The 19,586-nt window shown below is 35.7% G+C and overlaps 1 protein-coding gene across 2 annotated transcripts in view; it reads left to right on the top strand.

Annotated features, from left to right (window-relative positions):
* BECN1_1 (Beclin-1) overlaps positions 1–19,586 on the top strand; it is a 38,734-nt gene that overhangs the window by 9,073 nt on the left and 10,075 nt on the right. The window contains exons 9-17 of one of the 2 annotated variants that reach the window (XM_051214899.1): positions 2,864–3,077; positions 3,724–3,821; positions 5,477–5,631; positions 5,761–5,890; positions 10,471–12,897; positions 13,896–13,992; positions 14,450–14,543; positions 16,562–16,698; positions 17,606–18,208. In XM_051214899.1, coding sequence (XP_051068084.1) covers positions 12,720–12,897; positions 13,896–13,992; positions 14,450–14,543; positions 16,562–16,698; positions 17,606–18,208 — 1,109 coding nt within the window. In that variant the 5' untranslated portion in view covers positions 2,864–3,077; positions 3,724–3,821; positions 5,477–5,631; positions 5,761–5,890; positions 10,471–12,719. Of the gene's footprint in view, positions 1–2,863; positions 3,078–3,723; positions 3,822–5,476; positions 14,544–16,561; positions 16,699–17,605; positions 18,209–19,586 lie in introns of both variants that reach the window. The other variant, XM_051214898.1, reaches the window with a different exon arrangement.

Genomic DNA, 19,586 nt, shown 5'->3' with positions numbered 1-19,586 from the left:
GTCGTAGCAGTTCTCTAATTTTCAGCTTTGTACAATAGAACGTTCTTAATGCTTGTGTTAAAAATTCTGACTTTTGTTGAGTGTGATGGTTGTTTAGAGTTCCAGATATTCTTCAATTGTAGTAATGCTACCCTTGCTTTTTCAATTCGTGCCGTCACATCGGAGCCAGATCCTCCTTGTTTATCAATGATGCTACCCAGATATATTCTATTGTATTGTTAGTGGAGCACCGTATACATGGAGGTTTGTTTATTCTCTGATGCTTTTGGGGGTTCGGTATACCTGATCTATTCAAGTGCTTTACGGAATTACTCTATCTACCTGTTTGACTGCTCCTGAACCTCAGTTATTGATTTCCCTTTCTTGTTATTGACTGGTCGCTCTTGTTTACTGTATTTCCCCTCTCACTTCTTGGTCGTATCATATGGTTTACAAATTTATTTCTGTTGCAGCCTGTTCTGTCATTGCTAGGTCTTATACATGTTTCCTCTTCCCAACTCTAATGCTTTTAAATCGTCTTTTATTTACTTTCGTATTTCCAACTTGTGCCTTGACTTGCTCTGATTCTGTCTGGCTGTTATTGACTTTTCTTGTCTCGCCGTTCTGGAACGCCGTCCGGGCTGTCGACGGAGACCTTTTCGGTGTTCTGGTTCTTTTTGGATGCCACCATATCCAGATATATTAAAGTTATCCTTCCTTTAATCTTTTTCCATGTTCCCATAGTGGTTTCCTCTTGTTGGGATATTCAGAAAAATATCCCAAAGATTGTTCTGTTAAGTCTAATGCTATCCTTGGACTTGAGATGGTATTATTTTCTTATTGGTCAGTATTTATTTCACGTGTGGTTTTCCTACTGGTCAGTATTGTACAATGTTATTTTCTATTTTATGGTACGATGTGGTCTGCTTGATTGGTATATAAACAGAATATGTTTGAAATATAATGATTCATATCTCAGAGGCTGAGAATTGCGTTCTGAACTCAACTGGCTGAGCTAGACAGGGAAGCGGATCCAATCAGAACTCTAGGTAGTTCTTACGTGTTTACGCGTCTTTGGTCCGATCGATAATACACTGCGCTCTAATTCTGCAGTCCACAGTCACAACATCTGTGAGTAGATCTTGTAAGGCTTGGAACTTATTGCTGAGACCTATCTTAAGTTCGCCGAGCTTGTGAGCATATGGAAGGAAAACTACTAAATTTTTTAGTACTGCTTGTCCAGTAGTCCAATGCTTCCCCAACTTTTCCGCCACCAAATGATGATCTGAAGCCAAATAAGTTTATTTGTTCTTACGTCTTTCTTGAACCCTCCAAATTTTTTATTGATACGAATATCGATTAGGTTTCTGTAGTGTCGTCCGGTAAAACCAATGTAGCTTTGTTTGCGTTTGTAGGAAAAACAGTGCTGCATACATCCATGTTAAGAAAAGATCCACCAGTCTCTAGTCTATATATAACATCAGTAGCGCTCATCTTGAGATTCTGCCATGCAAAAACGGTGCTTTAAAAACATAAATGATAAAGTGCTTACGATTCACTTTCGTCTTTTTCGAAAGCCATACTTCACAGCTGGGAAGTAACACAAGTTAGAATGTTGTATACCCACTGTTCGATAGATATATAGATAGACATTATTTGCACCAAGGATAGCATTAGTTAGCAAGAGAAGTAAAACTACAGGACTCATCAATCTTTACAACTTTTTATGCTAGTAATAACAGTTAGAAGTCGGAGAATATAGTGTATCAAGTTCTGGTCAATAAAGATAGATAAGTACTTATAAATATTGGTGAAATGGCGATCACATGCATTGCAGTCGTCGGTCTTTTGTATTAACGCTTCGTAGTGCGCAGATCACATGCCTGTTTTAGTGAAAATGCTTGCAAGATGGTGAGCCTTTTGAGCGTTTTGGATTAGAGCCTTGGTTGAGTCTCTTGCACCTTTAATTTGAAATACTCTTTTGCTGGTTCGTAGTAAAGCTTTGGAGTACATTGCTATTATCGTCTACTCTAGATCACAGTTTAACCATATCCTTATTGATTTTTCGAACGGTGATTAATAATTATCTCTCCCATCTGTATCCAATTTTGATTCAAGATTAATAATGTCTTCTCCTTCGTCCTAAAATTGATACTCCGTTTATGTGGTCACAGTTGAAGAAAAAGGTTACCGTTACTTGTTCACCCGGGGGGAGATTAGAGAAATTTCCCTTGAAATGCTCTCTTACTTGACTTACTTCAAACTAGTGATACCAAAATATCAGCCTTCTATTTAGGTATTATGAATGAAACCATCTTTCCATTCCTATAAATCAAATACATTTTGTCACAGCAATATATATTCTAAACAATCAAATATGAGGTACGAATTAAACTTAATATGGTTTATCTTGTAGCTTTCAAAACTATCGTTTGTTGAAACAATATTGATTTCGCTTACTAGCCTCGGTTCTACATTGCGTGTAGTTGACTAACTTACTAGTGCAGTCGACTGACAATATAGTCATTTATAGTCCTCTAGTGCCTATTCGTTTTCGTGCCATCTTACATTTGATCGTCAGTAAGTTGGAAGATATCTCAATTAGATATATCATCTATTATAATCTAACTCAGTTATTCATCGCTCACCATTTTAACGGTGTAACCACGTGATTAAATATGATATGGTGAAATTATGAGTGTAATGCTAAAAAGTCACATAACTAGGTGAATTAACTATTCAGTCCTGTCTTTGATGGTTTTTCAAAAAATTACCAAAAGATCTCATCTGTTGCCAAATACTTTATTCCAATAATTCTTTTTGATTCGATTAGTAATTTGCAATCAAATTAACATTAAATCTTTATACGTTGTTATTTCCTCAGCTTCAAGCTATGCAAGAGTTTATTTTAGCACAAAAACGATCAAAGTCTAAAGAGGAAGAACTTATGAATCGAATTGAGGGTGTAAATTATGGAAATAAAACAAGAATTACGAAGGATGGTTTAGTTATCAAATATGAGTATGATTCCGACGAGGACTGTGAAAATGGAACATGGGAGCATAAATTAAGACAAGCGGAAATGGAGGCAACCCGAGGTAATTTTTTTTCTGTACTCCCAGTGGATGTTCAGTTTCCTGTAGTTGAGATTTATAGTTTAGATATATTTTGTAAACCTTAGAATGGTAGGTACTTAGTGTACAAATAGTAACCTAGAATAAGTGGATTTCTGTTACAAAATATAGTACAACTACGGATCTGGTTAGTGAAACAATGGGATTATGAATATACATAAAGGTCGTGGATAATAAGGATTATAAGAAAAAGAGTGAAGATCAACCTCGCATAGTTTATCTCAAGAATTTACTAAACTTTGTGCTCATTATCAAGTAACAATTGAATCAACAAACTTTTAAGAAAACGTATTAGAGAGGAGTAGGTCGCGAAGTGAGATAAGTAATGAGTAAAGTCCTGTTAACCTGTTCATCTTTCATTTTATGATAAGGCAACAATGCACACACTGTACATCTTTTTGCAAATATTCATGTTGCTCCCATAGACTTCGAAATATGATTAATCTAATATGTATTTTATTTCGATCAGTTTCTGTTTTAAATTGTAAAGTTCCTTTCATAGAATATTTTTAGCCTTTTATTCACATAACATTTTCATGACATTTTGTGTAGATTTTTGTGATTTATTAATCCACACTACTTGTTTCTTACATCTTTATTTAATTTATAGAATGGGCTCAGAAATTAACTGAAATGGGTCATGGAAAACATCATATTGGGGACTTTCTACCACCGGACGAATTAGAGCGCTTCATGGAAACTTTCCGTGTAAGTTGCATAATTATTATTCTCATATGTATTAAAATATGCTTCAGTTATTACACATGTCACCACGGGGAATCAACCGTCATAAAGGCACGAACAGCTCGATTGTTGATGACGTATTTGTAAAACAGGAGAAATTCAACAATCGTTGGAACCGTTTCTCTTTTGATAAAATCGAATACTGTGGGTGTTCACCTTCATGGCCATCGGAACAGCTGTTAAAGAATCCTATTTTTCTTTTCTGTTTTTACACATCCTGTATATGTCGATACCTAATAGACTTTAATAGTTAATATAACGGCAGAATACGAATATTTTCTGTTTACCATGCTATAATAATGGTATAAAACTGGTGACCCAGATTGTATCACGACTAAACCTCGATATTCGATCGATACGCTATGTACAAATGGGATCATAATCGGGTATACACTTAACGACATAAAATAGAGCACCATTGTACAGGCTAGACAACGCTTTATTCAACACAATTACAAGCAGTTTATAATCCAGAGTAGAAATCATTAATAGGAAGAAAAGCAAGGAAATAACAGTAGCTCCTTTCAATGAATTTACATAAGACGCAAATCTTGAATCGTCACCTTCCGTTTTGAGGGCTGGTAAATTCAGTGGCTTTTTTGGTAGGTTTAACTGAAAAAATTCTGCCTCATATCGCAAAAATTCCTGTGGGTTCATTCGCTTTTCAAAATAATGAAAAGCTAAGTCAACAACACTAAATGCTAATATTCCTGGAACGAAACGTGATCTAGGTTAGTCCAATTCTGTTTCAATTACTCTTCAAATCTATTAATTATTATTGTACACAACAGAGTTCGATCCACGAATATGTTTCTGTCATACTCTGTGGTTGTATGAGTTTGTCAGTGATGTATGCCCATCCTACATCCGAGTGAGCAAACCAAAGGTAAATCGAGAAAGTTTATTGGCTAACCTAAATCAAAACATATGCGCAACTCATTCATAAATATATATCTATCTCCCTCAGGAAATAAAAGCAGATTTTTAGTCAACAACTTATGTCTTTTCCTCCGAAAGTTAAGACTGTGCTCGTTCACATCTCTCACAGCTTGTCCTGTAGACAGAACAAGCTGTGAGCCATATGTGGAGAAATTCGAACACTTCACTTCTACCTGAAGTTCGTACAGATGATGTCGTTCAAATTAACGATGAAAGCTCCACGACCAAACCATCCAGTTCAGGGAACAAAACCCCATCAGAATCATCCACTTGAGCTACAAATCTCTCCACCATCTCTCACTTATGTTTGATTGGCTCAGCATATCATTCTCCAGCATGAAAACCATGTATGAAATCCTGTTACGATCCAAGCACGAGTCTCTCACTTCACGGCGAGAGAATATTGCTCTCTCAGACTGCTTGACCGCTAACATTAACACATTCAATATTGATACGTTTCAAAACAAAATCTCTGGGGATAAGTATGTTTTTGAATCTGCACGTACAGTGTTTAATGAATTTCGAGTGTCGTATTGAATAAATAAATGTTGACTGGATAGTTCTCAATGCACTATGTTCCTGTTAGTCTTCTTTCCTGTTTTTTTTCGCTTACCGTTGACATTGCTTATTTTTGCGTTGAATATGAGGTAGTGTTTAGAATTTATTTAATTCGCAATTAGGCATTGAAAGAAGGTCGGGAACCGGATTTTTCTGAATACAAACAGTTCAAGTTAACTTGTGAAAATGTCGGTTTTCAAATGTTAGAAAAAATGGGTTGGAAAGAAGGTGAAGGACTTGGCATTGATGGTCAAGGTATTGTTAATCCAGTCAATAAGTGAGTCCAGAATTTTACCGCTCACCATGATCTATTCTTTTTAATATCTTTTTCTGAGAATGGATGGGGATAAAGATTTGTGTTTAAACACTTAATTACTTGTTCAATTTTGCGAAATTTTATTCAAAGGGGGAATGTCCACGTTGATGGTGTAGGACTAGGAATTGATCGTCCTTCCAAATTAATAAAAGAAGATGATGAGTACGATGCATACAGGAAACGTATGATGTTAGCTTATCGGTTTCGACCAAATCCTTTGGTAAGTGTAGTATAGTAAGCGACGAGTTTTTTTATTTCCAGCTTACAATCTACATAGTGCAAAGTGATCCGATGTCTAACAATTAATGTTTTCTTATTGAACTGAGATGTAGCTTTTTTTCTCGAAATCTGATGCAACAGACAGATGTGTAGATTCACTGTTTCTCATTTTCACCCTAGACTAGTTATATAAGATCTGATACATAACATTTAACATTTTCTTGGTTAAATGTCGAAAAAATCAATACTTAATGTGCTTCCAGTCAGTTGATTGGTGTTTCTAGTGTTTAGTTTTTTTATTCGAGTTTCGGCTTCTGAACTGTTCAATGGCTATTCATTCGAGTTTTTATTGAGTCTATTGTTCTATCATACCAAGCACGAGTCTTCTACGGAGTTGATTGATGTAGAAAAACTCCAATCGTAGCTACTGCCGTAATGTGGTAGTCATACTTGTCTATCGTGATGACTCAGTTGAGCTATAGTTGCTGAAACACTTGTTCCTTTAAGTTTTATCGTACTAAGCAGGTTGGTTCTTATTATCACTAATGCTGTTACTACTTGTGCTAGTCTAGAATTGTGGGCTGATAATTTTACCTCTCCTTCCTTATGAGGTGTGGGAACGTGAACCGATGTAGATACGTAAAAGGCTCTGTGTTGTGACTGACTGACCTGGAGAGTGGTAAGACTAATAGCAGCGACTTAGGGTCTGAGGGCGAATTCGAACTACTAACTGTACTGGGATGTAATTGCAGCAAAGTGTTTCCTTCGGACAAACAGCATCTGTAGCGATGCTACCTTAACACAACGAAAGAGAGCTTAGAAAAGGTCGACCCAAAAATGTCACATCTCACAGATTTCTGTAATAGGCGGCAAGGCTTTTTAAAGTACGGAGCTAACACAATACAAATCCCTCTCAGAAAGGCCGTATATGATCAGCCTCAAGAAGTTGTCTCATGGGCTCTCCACAGTCATATTCCCGGGTCGTTAAAACCACCAGTCCTTTTTTCAAGTCTCAAGAGAAAATATCATCCCATGTTATGGGCAGCCGGGAAGTGACAAATGCCTTCACGTCCCTAGCAGCACTCGGTGTCATATTATTCATCATCAAATCCCCTCCTCATCTCTTAACGTCTCCTCGATGACTAACCCTTATAGTATATCTTTATCACCACGTGTCACCAATAATAATGATTTGAGTTGATAAAGTGTTATTCCTGGTCTCCTGAATCCACTATCTAAACTACATGTTGGAGCTTTCAATGTTCGAACCTTGTGTCAGATAGGACAACCGGCTTCTTTGGCTAGGACTCTAGAATCTCGAGCCATTGATGTGTAGTGTCTCCGGAACGCGCATGCAGGATTCGAGTACGGCCATTCATTTGGCCTCACCTTGAGTGTCTGGAGACCCCACTGCTATTCCTCTTAGCCTTGCTGGTTTAGGTACATCATTAAGTTCTAAAGTAGAACAGGCTCTGTTAGACTGGGTCCCAATAGACAGTCACTTGTGCGCTGTTCGACTTAACGGGACAGTAAGTAATCTAAAAGATAGAGACATGTGCCATTGTCTTTTCGTTGACTCTGCTTATACTCTCACTAAGAAGCTATCAAACCTCCATCAAAAGCCAAATACTCTGATGTAGAGTCACAGCGCCAGGTGATTTTAATTCTCAAGTAGATAGACTAAATCTAACCGAAAGGCACTGAGGCGGATCTTGCGGTGTCGCGGCTCAGAGAACAGATAATGGTGACCGTCTGTTGCAATTATGCTCAGATGACCGTCTATTTCTAGCAAACACAAACTGTAAACATGAGAAGAGACATCGTCTGACGTGGTGACCTCTACAATCGATTCAGCGATGAACTCAAATAAACCTCATTTCCATCAGTCATCGTTGGAGGGGCCCGACAGAGGACTGCTGCTCATTCTGGAGCTTATGTTTAGATTCAGATCACGCTCCATTGTGAGGACGTATTTTTATCTGTGTCTTACAGGAAACAGAAAATACACATTATGAATACTCGTCACAATTCAACCTAATGATAAAAAAGAATGGAAAAAGTATTTCAGAATCGACCAGAAATGTAGTTAGTCAACCATGAAGGTGATATCCACACCGGGTCAGTTTGACATGCTATCCGAACAGTCATGAAAATAGCAGTGATAGCAACCAGCAAATTAAATCTAAAGGCGAAGAGATATCAGTGGCGTCTACAGAACTGATAGATGCTCGGAATTTCATCCCGTCTGGTTCAGAACATGGTAAGGAGCGGAGGTATCTTAAATGTAGGTTGATAAAAAACCTACGTAATGATCGTGAGCAGTATTTATTTATTTTATTAATTTGAAGACATAAATATTGGTACAAAAGGGTACCAAATATATATGCGCAACACAAAACAATGAGAATGGGAAGAGAAAAAAAGAAGGTTAGGAGCGTAACAGAAAAAGAGGAAAACAATAAAAACCAGACTAGTGTAAGGTAGTGTAATAATAATAATGATAATAATAATAATAAAAATAGAAGTACTTTGCACTTCGAAGGTGCAAAGCACATACCGTACCTGCGGACATTGCTTGCCAACTGATTAAGTGCGGATTGCATGGGTTGGACATTATCGCACAGTAAGACAATATCATCCGCATACTCAAGGTCGAGAAGTCTTTCTCCAGAGAACAGTCCTGTCCAACGAATCAAAGTCCGTCCTGATGTCAAGAAACACTACGATTGTTGGCCTGTGATAAGTATGACAGTGTTCTAACATTTGGCGGAGGGTGAAGATATGATCAATACATCCTCGACCAGAACGAAAATCAGCCTGCTCCTCGCGAGTCAATCTTTCTCGGGTTTGGAACAACCCACGAAGTATGACAGAAGCCAATAGCTTGGAAGTAGACTTATCCCCCGATAGTTGTTACAGGAACGACGTGAACCGTTTTTAAAGATAGGGACAACTATCGACTCATTCCATGACGTTAGTACACTCTCTAGTTCCCAAACCTTTGTAAACAACGTCGTCAGTTCCCTAACGAGAAATTTACCACCATCTTTAAAGAGAGCCGGAGGCAAGCCATCTGGGCCAGGTGATTTGTAGCGTTTCAAGAGTTGGAGTTCCTTGTGGACTTCCGCCTCATTTGGTGAATCAGTCGTCACCGGTCATGGAGGGCAGGACAGTCTGACCGATGTTGCCGGAGCAGCAGGCCAGTTGAACTGCCCTTCGAAGAATTCTGCCCATCGTTTCATTTTATTTGTGTGTGGGCTCTGATACTGTCCGGGTACCCAGACCGAAGCAGGTAGTTTTCTTAGGGGGCCACACCTCGAGCCTTTGACCTAAATATCTGACCCACAGGGCAGTGGGGCATCGTGAGGAGATGCAGTCCCATGGTAGCCGGTGACCAACGATTGGTTCATACGCCATTTGTTCCCTCAGGATACTGGAGCCTATGTGCACCATTTGTTTGGGATCCGGTTAGAGCGCCGGACATTCGCTTTTTGTCCTCTCATTTTCGTAAACAACAGTAATGCCACGAGAAGGCAGTGAGTAGGACTTCTCTGGCAGAGGCTGTATACGCATGGTCGTGTGAGAGTATTTCGAGAGGGAGGGCGGGCCCACCACACTCGGCCATACCAGGGCATTTGGGGGCTCGTGTGCAGTTGTGGGTAACGAAAGCAGAAGAGATGAAAAGGCATCAGCGATAGGTAACAGTAGACATCTGTTCAGTCTTATCAAGGAAACGGGTGTTAAAAGTCCGTTTGTTAATGAAAATATCTCGGGAAACGACGAAACTACTATTCACTCTCAATTCAGGAAACTGAACCGATGGGTAGAACACTTTAGGGAACAGTTCACTTAACCTTCATCCACACCTCGGTTACCCACTATCTCCGAATAAACTGAATGACAAACTAATGTGAGTTCTCCAACTCTTAATGAGGTTGAAGAGGCTATAAGTAATCTAAAACGATGAAGAGCAGCAGAAAAAGATGGACTAACTACTGAGATTTTTAAGGATGATGGTTCAGTTTTAGCGGTTATATTAGCTGAGATCTTATATAGAATTTGAAGACTGGATGTAATGCCATCTGACTGATCTTGATCCCTGACCATCCCAGTCTATAAAAAACGGCTGAAATCTTTTTGTGACATCCTTATGGAGACAACGCTCTCATCGTCTGACTTTTAAGGGTTTGATCTCCTACTTGGAGATTAACTAGCTGACTTGGAAAATGCAGACGATGCAGTCCTGTTAGGTGAAGTTGCTGACAAAATGCAGTCTTTTGTTCACCTTTACCAATAATGTAAGCATTGTCGGCATATGTTTCGGTTAAATCTGTTTTAATCATACCTGCAATGGGATATTATCATTAGCTCTTTGGCTTGTAACGAATTTGAGGACGTTGTAACTCAACTTACGCAAGGTGGAACAACCTAATGTTCTACTTTTTGAATTCCGACTATTTTGTCCGAGGCTTGTTAGTTAAACTTAGTGAGGTTTTTGCTTGCCATTGTATTTCTTTTTTTAGTATGTGTAAATCATTATTGTCTTCAGTTAATCAATGTTATTATTGTTATTTATTTTAGAACAATCCTCGACGAGACTACTATTAATAGTGGTAAAGCAATGTTAATCATATTTGTTTCACAACAAAATAGTTGAGAGGAAACTTGATCAGTCTGTGATTTGGAACCATTTCTTATATTATAATTATGGTTATTATCATTATATACATAAAGGTTTCTAATCATTATCTGTCAGTGTGCAGATTTGTATAATTTTATGGAACTGTGTATTTAAACCGTTGATTTTCTTTTACATGTGTATATGTAATGTCAACTGCCATATAAAATATATAAATACTTTTTTGTGTACAATAACTAGTTTTGCTTGTCTCTTACCCATCATTTGTGCTTGGGCTTGTTCCTGTAAAGATGATTTGTTATCATAATTGGTGCAATTAATGATACCGACCGTGAATGGAGTTGTTGACTGTAATTAGAAAACAAAACCTAGTGTATGTATAATCTGCCTTCGTTTTAATAGCTCGCAAGTTGCACTTTACTAAGTGCCCCAGGTGGACAACTTCAGGAATAACCTGTCAACTTGGGCTTACTTAACTTTTTGATGGATTTCTGTAGGATGTCAGAGCATTTATTTAATACTAGTTTAAGACTTTGTAAACTAAGGTTATTAGCGTCTGTTGTTTCAAGTGTATGTACTTTTACACAGTTTTTATGACTGTGCCTCAGTTGTTTTTATGCAGTTGTATCATTGTGCTAAATTGTTGCGTACACCAAACAAGCGACCTGTGAAGTGACCAGTAATGACTCCGTAGACAATACACACTACACAGGCAATTACCAGTTAAAACCTACTTAACCAATACTTTATTTCCATGGTGGTCTAGCTTCATTTGACTCATGATCTCAACAATATAAATTACTAAAATTTCCACAAAACCCCCTTATGATAATAATCAACATATGCTCACTAGTGACTGGCTTCAAGATGTATATCCTGGAGTTCTAGTGAGAAGCAGTAACCAGTGGAGTTCAACCAGGTCTGTTGTGAGATAGTAACTCACTGATTGCAATGTTGGATGTGTTGCTCAATTTCGTGGATTAGTTGAAGTTAGACATTAACACCGTTGGATGCTGGCTCAGTGGTCTAGTGGTTAAATGCTCGCGCGCGAAGCCAGTAGGTCCCGGGTTCGAATCCCGCAAAGCTGGATCGTGGATGCGCACCGCTGATGAGTCCTACAATAGGACTAAAGCGACCGTCCAGTGCTTCCATGTTTTCCTTGGTGGTCTAGCTTCAATTGACTCATGATCTCAACAATATAAATTACTAAAATCTCCACAAAACCCCCTTCTGAAAATGAAATCAGTTAGGGGAAGTCTTGTGATGCATAAAAGCCAAAACGTGACGGGCAAAATGTTGTGCTTATACGCGTAATTTTTATTATTGATGATATGCTATGTTTATAAAAATATCCTAATAACTTTGTTTTCCACTATGATTGACCGTTTTGATATAAAGTCAGTTCAATAATTCGCATAAACCTAAAAATCACAGCCGAACAACCTAGGACACAGTAAATGATAATCACGTTTGCTGTTTTTATACAAATAGGTGGTTTTTTCTGTAAACAGACTTTATGAACTTATTGGTTGCAAACTAATAGGCTATTAGACTTTTATTATGTCTAGTGTTAATATTCACTACAAATCGATCTTGGTTAAATAGGAGGATTTTCCTGGATAGCTAATTTTTCATGTTTAAAAGTTACCGATTCTGTAATCGGGAACTTGGTTTTGTCGTGCTTGTTAAAGATAACTTTATTCATAATATTGATATGAAACAGATTCACTAGATTTTATATTACACTGTAAATCTTCGTACTTCAATTAGTCTTATAGAAATCATTTGTTTATCGAAATTATCATATGAAATTTCAATCCAAACTAATGAACATTTAAGCATGAAACCTGATTATCTTTGGTTTGTGTGCGAGTAGTAAAGCAAAATGAAACAAAATATCGATATTACATTCGCCAAAATTTGGCTGGCAGTTGCATATTTCATGCTTGGTTCATGTACAGTGTAATAAACTCTAGGTGATAATAAAAATATAATTGTTTTGATTGTAATTAGATCAGTGGGATTGGGAACTTGAAAAGTATGGGCGAGATAACAATTACACAGAATGTATCCACCATGTTATAGTGAGTCAGACAAATTTCTTTGATTCTTCTTTCATTTTATTAAAACCACTTTTTAATATTTACATTTATAAGGAAATAAGACAATAACAGGATTGTAATGGTGTGTAATGTCACAACAAACATCCACTTTTACAACTGGACAATTTGTTGGTGCTAGTAGTAGTAATGATAGTTTACTTGGTTCACCTATACCATATCAACCAGTTTGTCAGAGATGCTTTAATCCACTACAATTGGATCAAGATTTTGAACACTTACAGAAAACAGAATTATTGACCTTAATTGGTAAGATATTCTATTTCTTTTTGTAATGTACATTGTATGTTTTGTTTGCTCTCAATAATAAAGTTTATATTTATCAAATTGTTATCACTTTTCGCAGTCAATAGATTAATGAATCAAATGGTTTATTAATAAAAATTAAATAAAGTGACAATAAGACAAGTGAACTTATTAACCTTTAAATAGTGAGTACATTAGACTGATTTTATGTCAGATTTTGTGCTTCTAAATATTCTGTTGATTTCATCGCGTTTTCTAATAACTATTTATTTCGTTATTTTTTGTGACATGGAAAATCCTCGCAGTTGTTTCACGTTAAGAATGCAAACAAATATAATTAGTAGACACTACTCAAGTAAGAAGGCGAACAGAATAGCATTTTTCCTTATTGAACGATCTATATCTTCATTCTGCAAACACAAGTTACCCTTTCTCGACTGATACTTAATCGTATGCACTGTTAATTATCCGTTTATAAACTATATTACTTGTTTATATTTTCAAAAGTGTTTGTAATCAAGTGTATAAACGGTTAATACTTGACTGACCACACCGTGGGGAACGAACTGGGACCAATGGGTTCAACCTCCCGAGGACAACTGGCTGAGTTCGGTCAAAGATAACCATTCCTTAGTACTCTTTTTGATCTAGCTTTTTAGAGATATCCATAAAAAGATAAGATCGGTTGATTTGCTTAATACCCTTTGGAAACATCTTACTGAGCCCATACCTTATTACAGTCAGCAATGAAACTGAGTTCTGGGCCCTAAGATGTGTTTTTATTTGTTTCCTCTTTCTTAAATCCACCCGACTGGTGGCTGTTCCAGCCATCATAAGTCAGACATATCGTTATGCTTGGGAAACCTGATCGCTATATCAAAGTAATGACTGTGGCCGAGACTTTAATATAAATAAAAGGAATCAATCTTCACACTATTTCTTCCGCCTCCCTGATAGGTTTTTTTAAATTGGTTTTGCAAATACATCTTTTTCAATCTTAGATGCTACGACTGCTGACAGTGAAACATCTGATCCAATTAATTTAGTACCTGTTAAAAATTCGACCACTCCTCGACCAAGATTCATCGTCCCACCGAAGTAAGTTTTCTTTAAAAATAGGTACATCTGATGGTTCTTTAATAACTCAGTTTTGGACATAGTTTTGAATATTTATGTGAGTGTAAAAGTTGTCTGATTTTTTTGCATTCTGGGTTGTGTAGAAACTCACCTGAACATAGAAATCAAAACCTTTGAATGAATTGGTTTGTATCTCTCCCAAATCTTATCTATGTACAATCAAGTTGTTCGTGTGATTATTTCTTTGCGGTTCAGTGATGAGACAGAACATCAAGTACAAGTTCATATAATTGGCTTCGCGCCATACTTTGTATCTAAGGTCCAGTGATACTACTGGACTGCCAGAACTGAAATAGGTTGAGTCTTAAACTTGCGGTTTAGTGACTAAACGTTAATCGCCGCACACATTAGGTTTATTTATATATAATCCTTATTTGCTCATTAACTTCATAACTTCTTCGTTGTGTTGGTTATTAAGTTCAGCACTATCCTTGTTAAATGATGAAGAAGATCCACTTGAAACTCTTCAGTCATATGCCGGACCTACTTCAAGTCTTGACCATCGTCTCAAGGTGAGTTTTAAAAGTGATATTTCAATTTTTAATACTTAAACTGCGAATTATGTCTACTGAACACCAATGTACCTAGACTCTTTCAGACGTTCAAACCAATCAACTCTCCAAATAAGTCTGTTACCTATCAGTGAAATGGAATAACTGTCTCACTGTTTTGTTTTTTAACTGAAGTTGGAAATGTATACCATTGGACTGAGTTTTCTAAAATGAGCGAAATTGGGGCAATAATCGTTATTTTCGTGTTCAGTCTCTAGAAGGTTCATGAATATATGCTGCTGAGGAATCACGTACCCATGTTAAGCGGTTGTTTACAGATCTCCTGTTTTCAGTGATTCTGTAACTAATATCAATCCGTAACGAAACCATCTTCAGATTGAAGGGATTTGGAATCTAATTTCGTATGACATTTGGTTCGAACTGAAACATCTTATAACTCATTAAGCGAAAACTAGTGTTCATGAACTTGAGAATATAATAGAAAGTGATATGATACATTAGCATCAAACAGAATGACCTTATCAACGTAAACTAGTCGAGATTATTAATTGTTTCCCCTTACATTATGCTTCGATAAACATCAACTCAGTGAAAGAGACCTAGTATGTATGTACATCGGTTCAAATTGCTGTACCCCATTAGCACAGCGAGATGAGATTGTTAGGGCAAATTCTAGAGTAGAGAAATATTCATAATCGATAAATGCTAGAAAAAAACTGTTCAGGAAAAGTAAAACTTTATATCAAACAATACCGGTATATTACTTTGAATGATCCAACAAATGTAGAAAATTTCTAGTGGGATTTTTCAAAAACCGTGATAGAATGTTTCCAGTGAAAAGCTACCGTAAGGATTAGGGTTTTCTTTTAACCTACCCTCTGTCAAGATGACAAAAATAATTAAGTAGTACTCGTATTAACTAACCATTGAGCATGTAGGTATCATTACCAAGGTTTGATTTGATAATTTTAAATAAATTGAGCATTGGGTAGATTTTTATGAATAAGAATAATAAATTTTAATATTTGTTTTCTGATGAAGTCACGATACGTCAGAAGACTTAATTTTTGTTCCCATTGGGACATTACTCATATATAATTTTTATTAATAATAATTGAGTAGTAACTAGTGTCATATGTGTCTAGTTCTTATTGTTAAACGGTCAATTTTCAATTTAGACACTAGTGTAAATGACTCGATATCACATTCATTATTATTTAGTACTAAGTTGTTTGCACTAAGAATCAGTTAATCAAAATATCCCAGTCCTATAAGAGAACGTGGTGACCAAAATAGTTCAGTTGTAATGTCTCTGACTTTGATATTGGGTGACACCTGTTCGAATCTGCAGTTTGCTTAAGGCTTCAGATAAACCTTTCTAACGAGCGCCAACTAGCACACAACCTAGGTTTATGGATTCCTGATGATCGTGTCCAACCACCAAATATCAGTTATGAACTTTAAAATAACAAGAAATTCAATATTGACAGCCCTAATAAAATGCTCATATATATAATTTTGTGATCTGTCTCTAACCTTAGATTTCTCTTGTTTCTGGACGTCCTTCTAGTTCCCATAAATATCCAACAATTTTACAAATTAATTATATAACTAGATTGAATTCTCCTGCAGTTTTTACAGTAGCTCGCTTTGATCTTTTTTCTAGGCTAAAGATATTTCTTGAACATCTTTATCGCCTTAAATTTGTTACTTCAATAATTGTCCTGCAATTTTCTTTTCTAAAGTTTGATTCCAACTCCCCCATCGTCTACTCTATGATTCCACTTTACATGTTTTAAAAGCAAAACTAATTGAATACTTTCAGTTATCTACATCGTTTTACTTTTGAAAATCGTATCTTAAGATTGTATAACAAAACATAGTTTACGTTATATTCATTGTATCTGATTATTTTCATTGTGCGTAATTAGTCTGTTCAGTTTTGTTAATTCGCTGGACATTACTATTGTTGTGACCTCCCGTCTTCGTAATTACAATTTAATTTACTACATATCTAGGTGAATGCCTGTTTATTTGATGTATTAAGTGGTCGTACTGAAGTTGATCATCCTCTATGCCAGGAATGTGCTGATACTTTATTGTTGGCTAAACAACAATGTTTAGAATTTCAGGAAGAAGAAATGAAATGTTTGCAGTGAGTATATAATTTTGTATCGCTTTGTTTTTTCTCTCTATTTATTATTCGAATCAAATTTCAGTTAATGTAAGAAATATTCTTTGTTCATCTATGTATTCATTCAACTCACAGTTTAGTATAGAGGGTTGTAGGGATTGTTGAATTACATAGTTTTACTTCACATACTAGATTTGGTTAGACAACCACTGTCAGTCAGGGACCGCTAGACAGCAATTCCGTCCTAGTATGTTTATTCACAATCCAACAACTAATCGCTACTTTCACCACTCTATGTATGTCATCGGTTTGTTCAGTTGCACAACAATTTTTTCCTGTGATACGTCGTGTAAACGATAAAGTCGGTATTCTTAGTTTTACCTTGTGCGTTCTTTCCTATTATTCAGTATGATCTTTTAAGTTACTCGTGGAAGACAAATCCGTATATACATGACATATTTAATATGAATTATATATTAGTCTTACGCCACTTACATTATAATCCGTCGTTAACATATATATTGTACAAGACTTTTTTTTGTACATACACATTCCTTTGTTGCTTATATTTACAGTAAATGTTCATTTTCACATTTCGTTTATTTAGTACAATATTCATATGTACGTTGTAGTTGTTACATTACCTGTAGAGAAATAATGTAGATGGAAATATATTTGAAGTTATAACTAACTAGATTTGTCATTTGACTTTTACTGAAACTGATGTGGTTTACATCTAAGCGATCCGCTCTGGTATCACTGCCAAGGTTTTACTCTGGTATTAATGACATCCCTTACATAAAAAATTTACATTTTATGTATTAAGTTAAATGGGTTTTTTAACAGCAAACTAGAATTTCATTGTGTATGCGTAAACAATATTTGTCGAATTTTGTAGTTATATATATTCTTTGTCCTTACTTTCCAGATTTTACTTATCGTACCTTGATTCGACTGCTGGGAAAATTGAAGCTAAATTAAAGTCTAAACAAGCGTTTAAATTAAAGTCAACCCAGAAAACGGAAAGTAAGAATCTTTCATGTGAAACAATCACTCAATCACATGATCAAGTCCCTGAAAATCATAGCACTATCACATCTAGTGAAAACAAAATTGTATTTGATAACATCGTTGACGATGATGATACTACTGTTCATGATGCAAACAACGAGTTGGCTAACGATTCAACATTAATTGATTCTGTATTAAGTCTTGCATTTGATGATAACAATGATAGTGATAATTATTTTGATGATGATGACGATGATGATGGGGGTGGTGATAACGACGACGACGACGACGACGACAATAACAACATAGGTGATAGTAGTTATGCTGTGAAAATAGATAAAAATATTAAAAAATATACATCAAATCGTAAAAAATACGGTGCAAATGTAAGTGAACTTGAACAAACATTAAATGCTTTACAATCCAATTTAAATGAATTATTAATTGAAAATGACAAATTAGATAAACAAATAATTCAAGATACAGTTGAACTAGAAAAGCGTACGGAAGAATTAGATAGGTGAGTTTCCTTTGATCAATATTTTTGCACTGATATACCTGTAGGCATTGTATATTACATTCATTACTTGATAATATAATCTCTTGTCATTATTCAAATTGACACGGAATTCTTTCTCGCGGTAATTCACATCTCTGGAGCTATCATTTTTGTCTAATGAACATTTTAATGCTACTATAACATAGGTGAAGTGATCCATTGTGATTCCTACTGTGTAGATTGGTTTGTGATTGATGTATAAGGGAGCTAAATATCTATTAACTAAGATTTCTAAATATGTTATTTCTGATATATTGAGTAATAAGTAGTAAGTAAGTAAGTAAGTAAGTAAGTAATAATCAATCGAATTGCAAATGACATGTAAAAATGATGTTTCCCAATCGTGTATGACATTTATTCATCACATTTGAAGAAGAATTATAGATCCTTAATTATATAATATGGTAAATATGTATTCACATAGTAAGTTATTAAATTATTGTTGCTAAATACAACTTAGTTCATTTCATGCAAATCTGACTGTTAATCTAATTTTCAATGAATCATACAAAAAGTGGTGTATTCATAAATCATTTTTAAAAATTTCTTTTGGAAATCAAATAAATTTTTATTACTAGTCTTTGGTTTTGCACTTGGCACCTTAGCTCTTCTGTTCAAGTTGCCGTGTAGATTTAGTCTGAGATTAAAAGAAGTGACTAAGAAGTCAGATTGAGTGTTCAATTAGCAAGACATACCAGTTTTCAATTACGATAACTTTTAAATACTTAAGTGTGAGTATTTTGAAACCTCTGGACAAGTTTACTAAACCTGCTATTTATGTGCGCAAACTAACGGTATACTTCTAACCTAAAGATTATACATTTGACGTGACTTTTCTCTTTGCATGTTTTAGAAAACAAACTTTAGAAACAAAGAGTATCGAGAACCCGATCACATGTATATAGTAATAATTTATTGATAAACTACAAAACTGTGTTATCTTCCTTTTGGTAGTATTTATTATTAGTTCTACTACAACTATTTCGTCTCTTGTGGTCCTCACTTATTAACTTTCTGTCGTTATCGTCATGCGGTGTGACTAATTTGACCACTGCACATTTGTACTAGGTCGTAAGTTGTTTATGCCTACTGACTGACAGAACAGGACAAGAATATGGGTGTGCCTAAAGCTCTTTTATTTCAAGTCTAATAGACGGTTAAATTTATTGTTATAAAGTACGACCACTGTTGATGCATAATCTTGACAAGATAAATTAATTTGTGGAATTCTTTCACGAAATCTTATTTAACAAAAAGGCGAAACTTTAAGAAGGTGAAGACAATTTACGACTATTACATTCAAACTCAGTCAGTCAGTCAGTAACAACGTAGAACTTCG

The sequence above is a fragment of the Schistosoma haematobium genome, chromosome 2 (assembly GCF_000699445.3).
Source record: "Schistosoma haematobium chromosome 2, whole genome shotgun sequence".
Lineage (NCBI taxonomy): Eukaryota > Metazoa > Platyhelminthes > Trematoda > Strigeidida > Schistosomatidae > Schistosoma > Schistosoma haematobium.
This window is presented reverse-complemented; position numbering and strand designations above follow the sequence as displayed.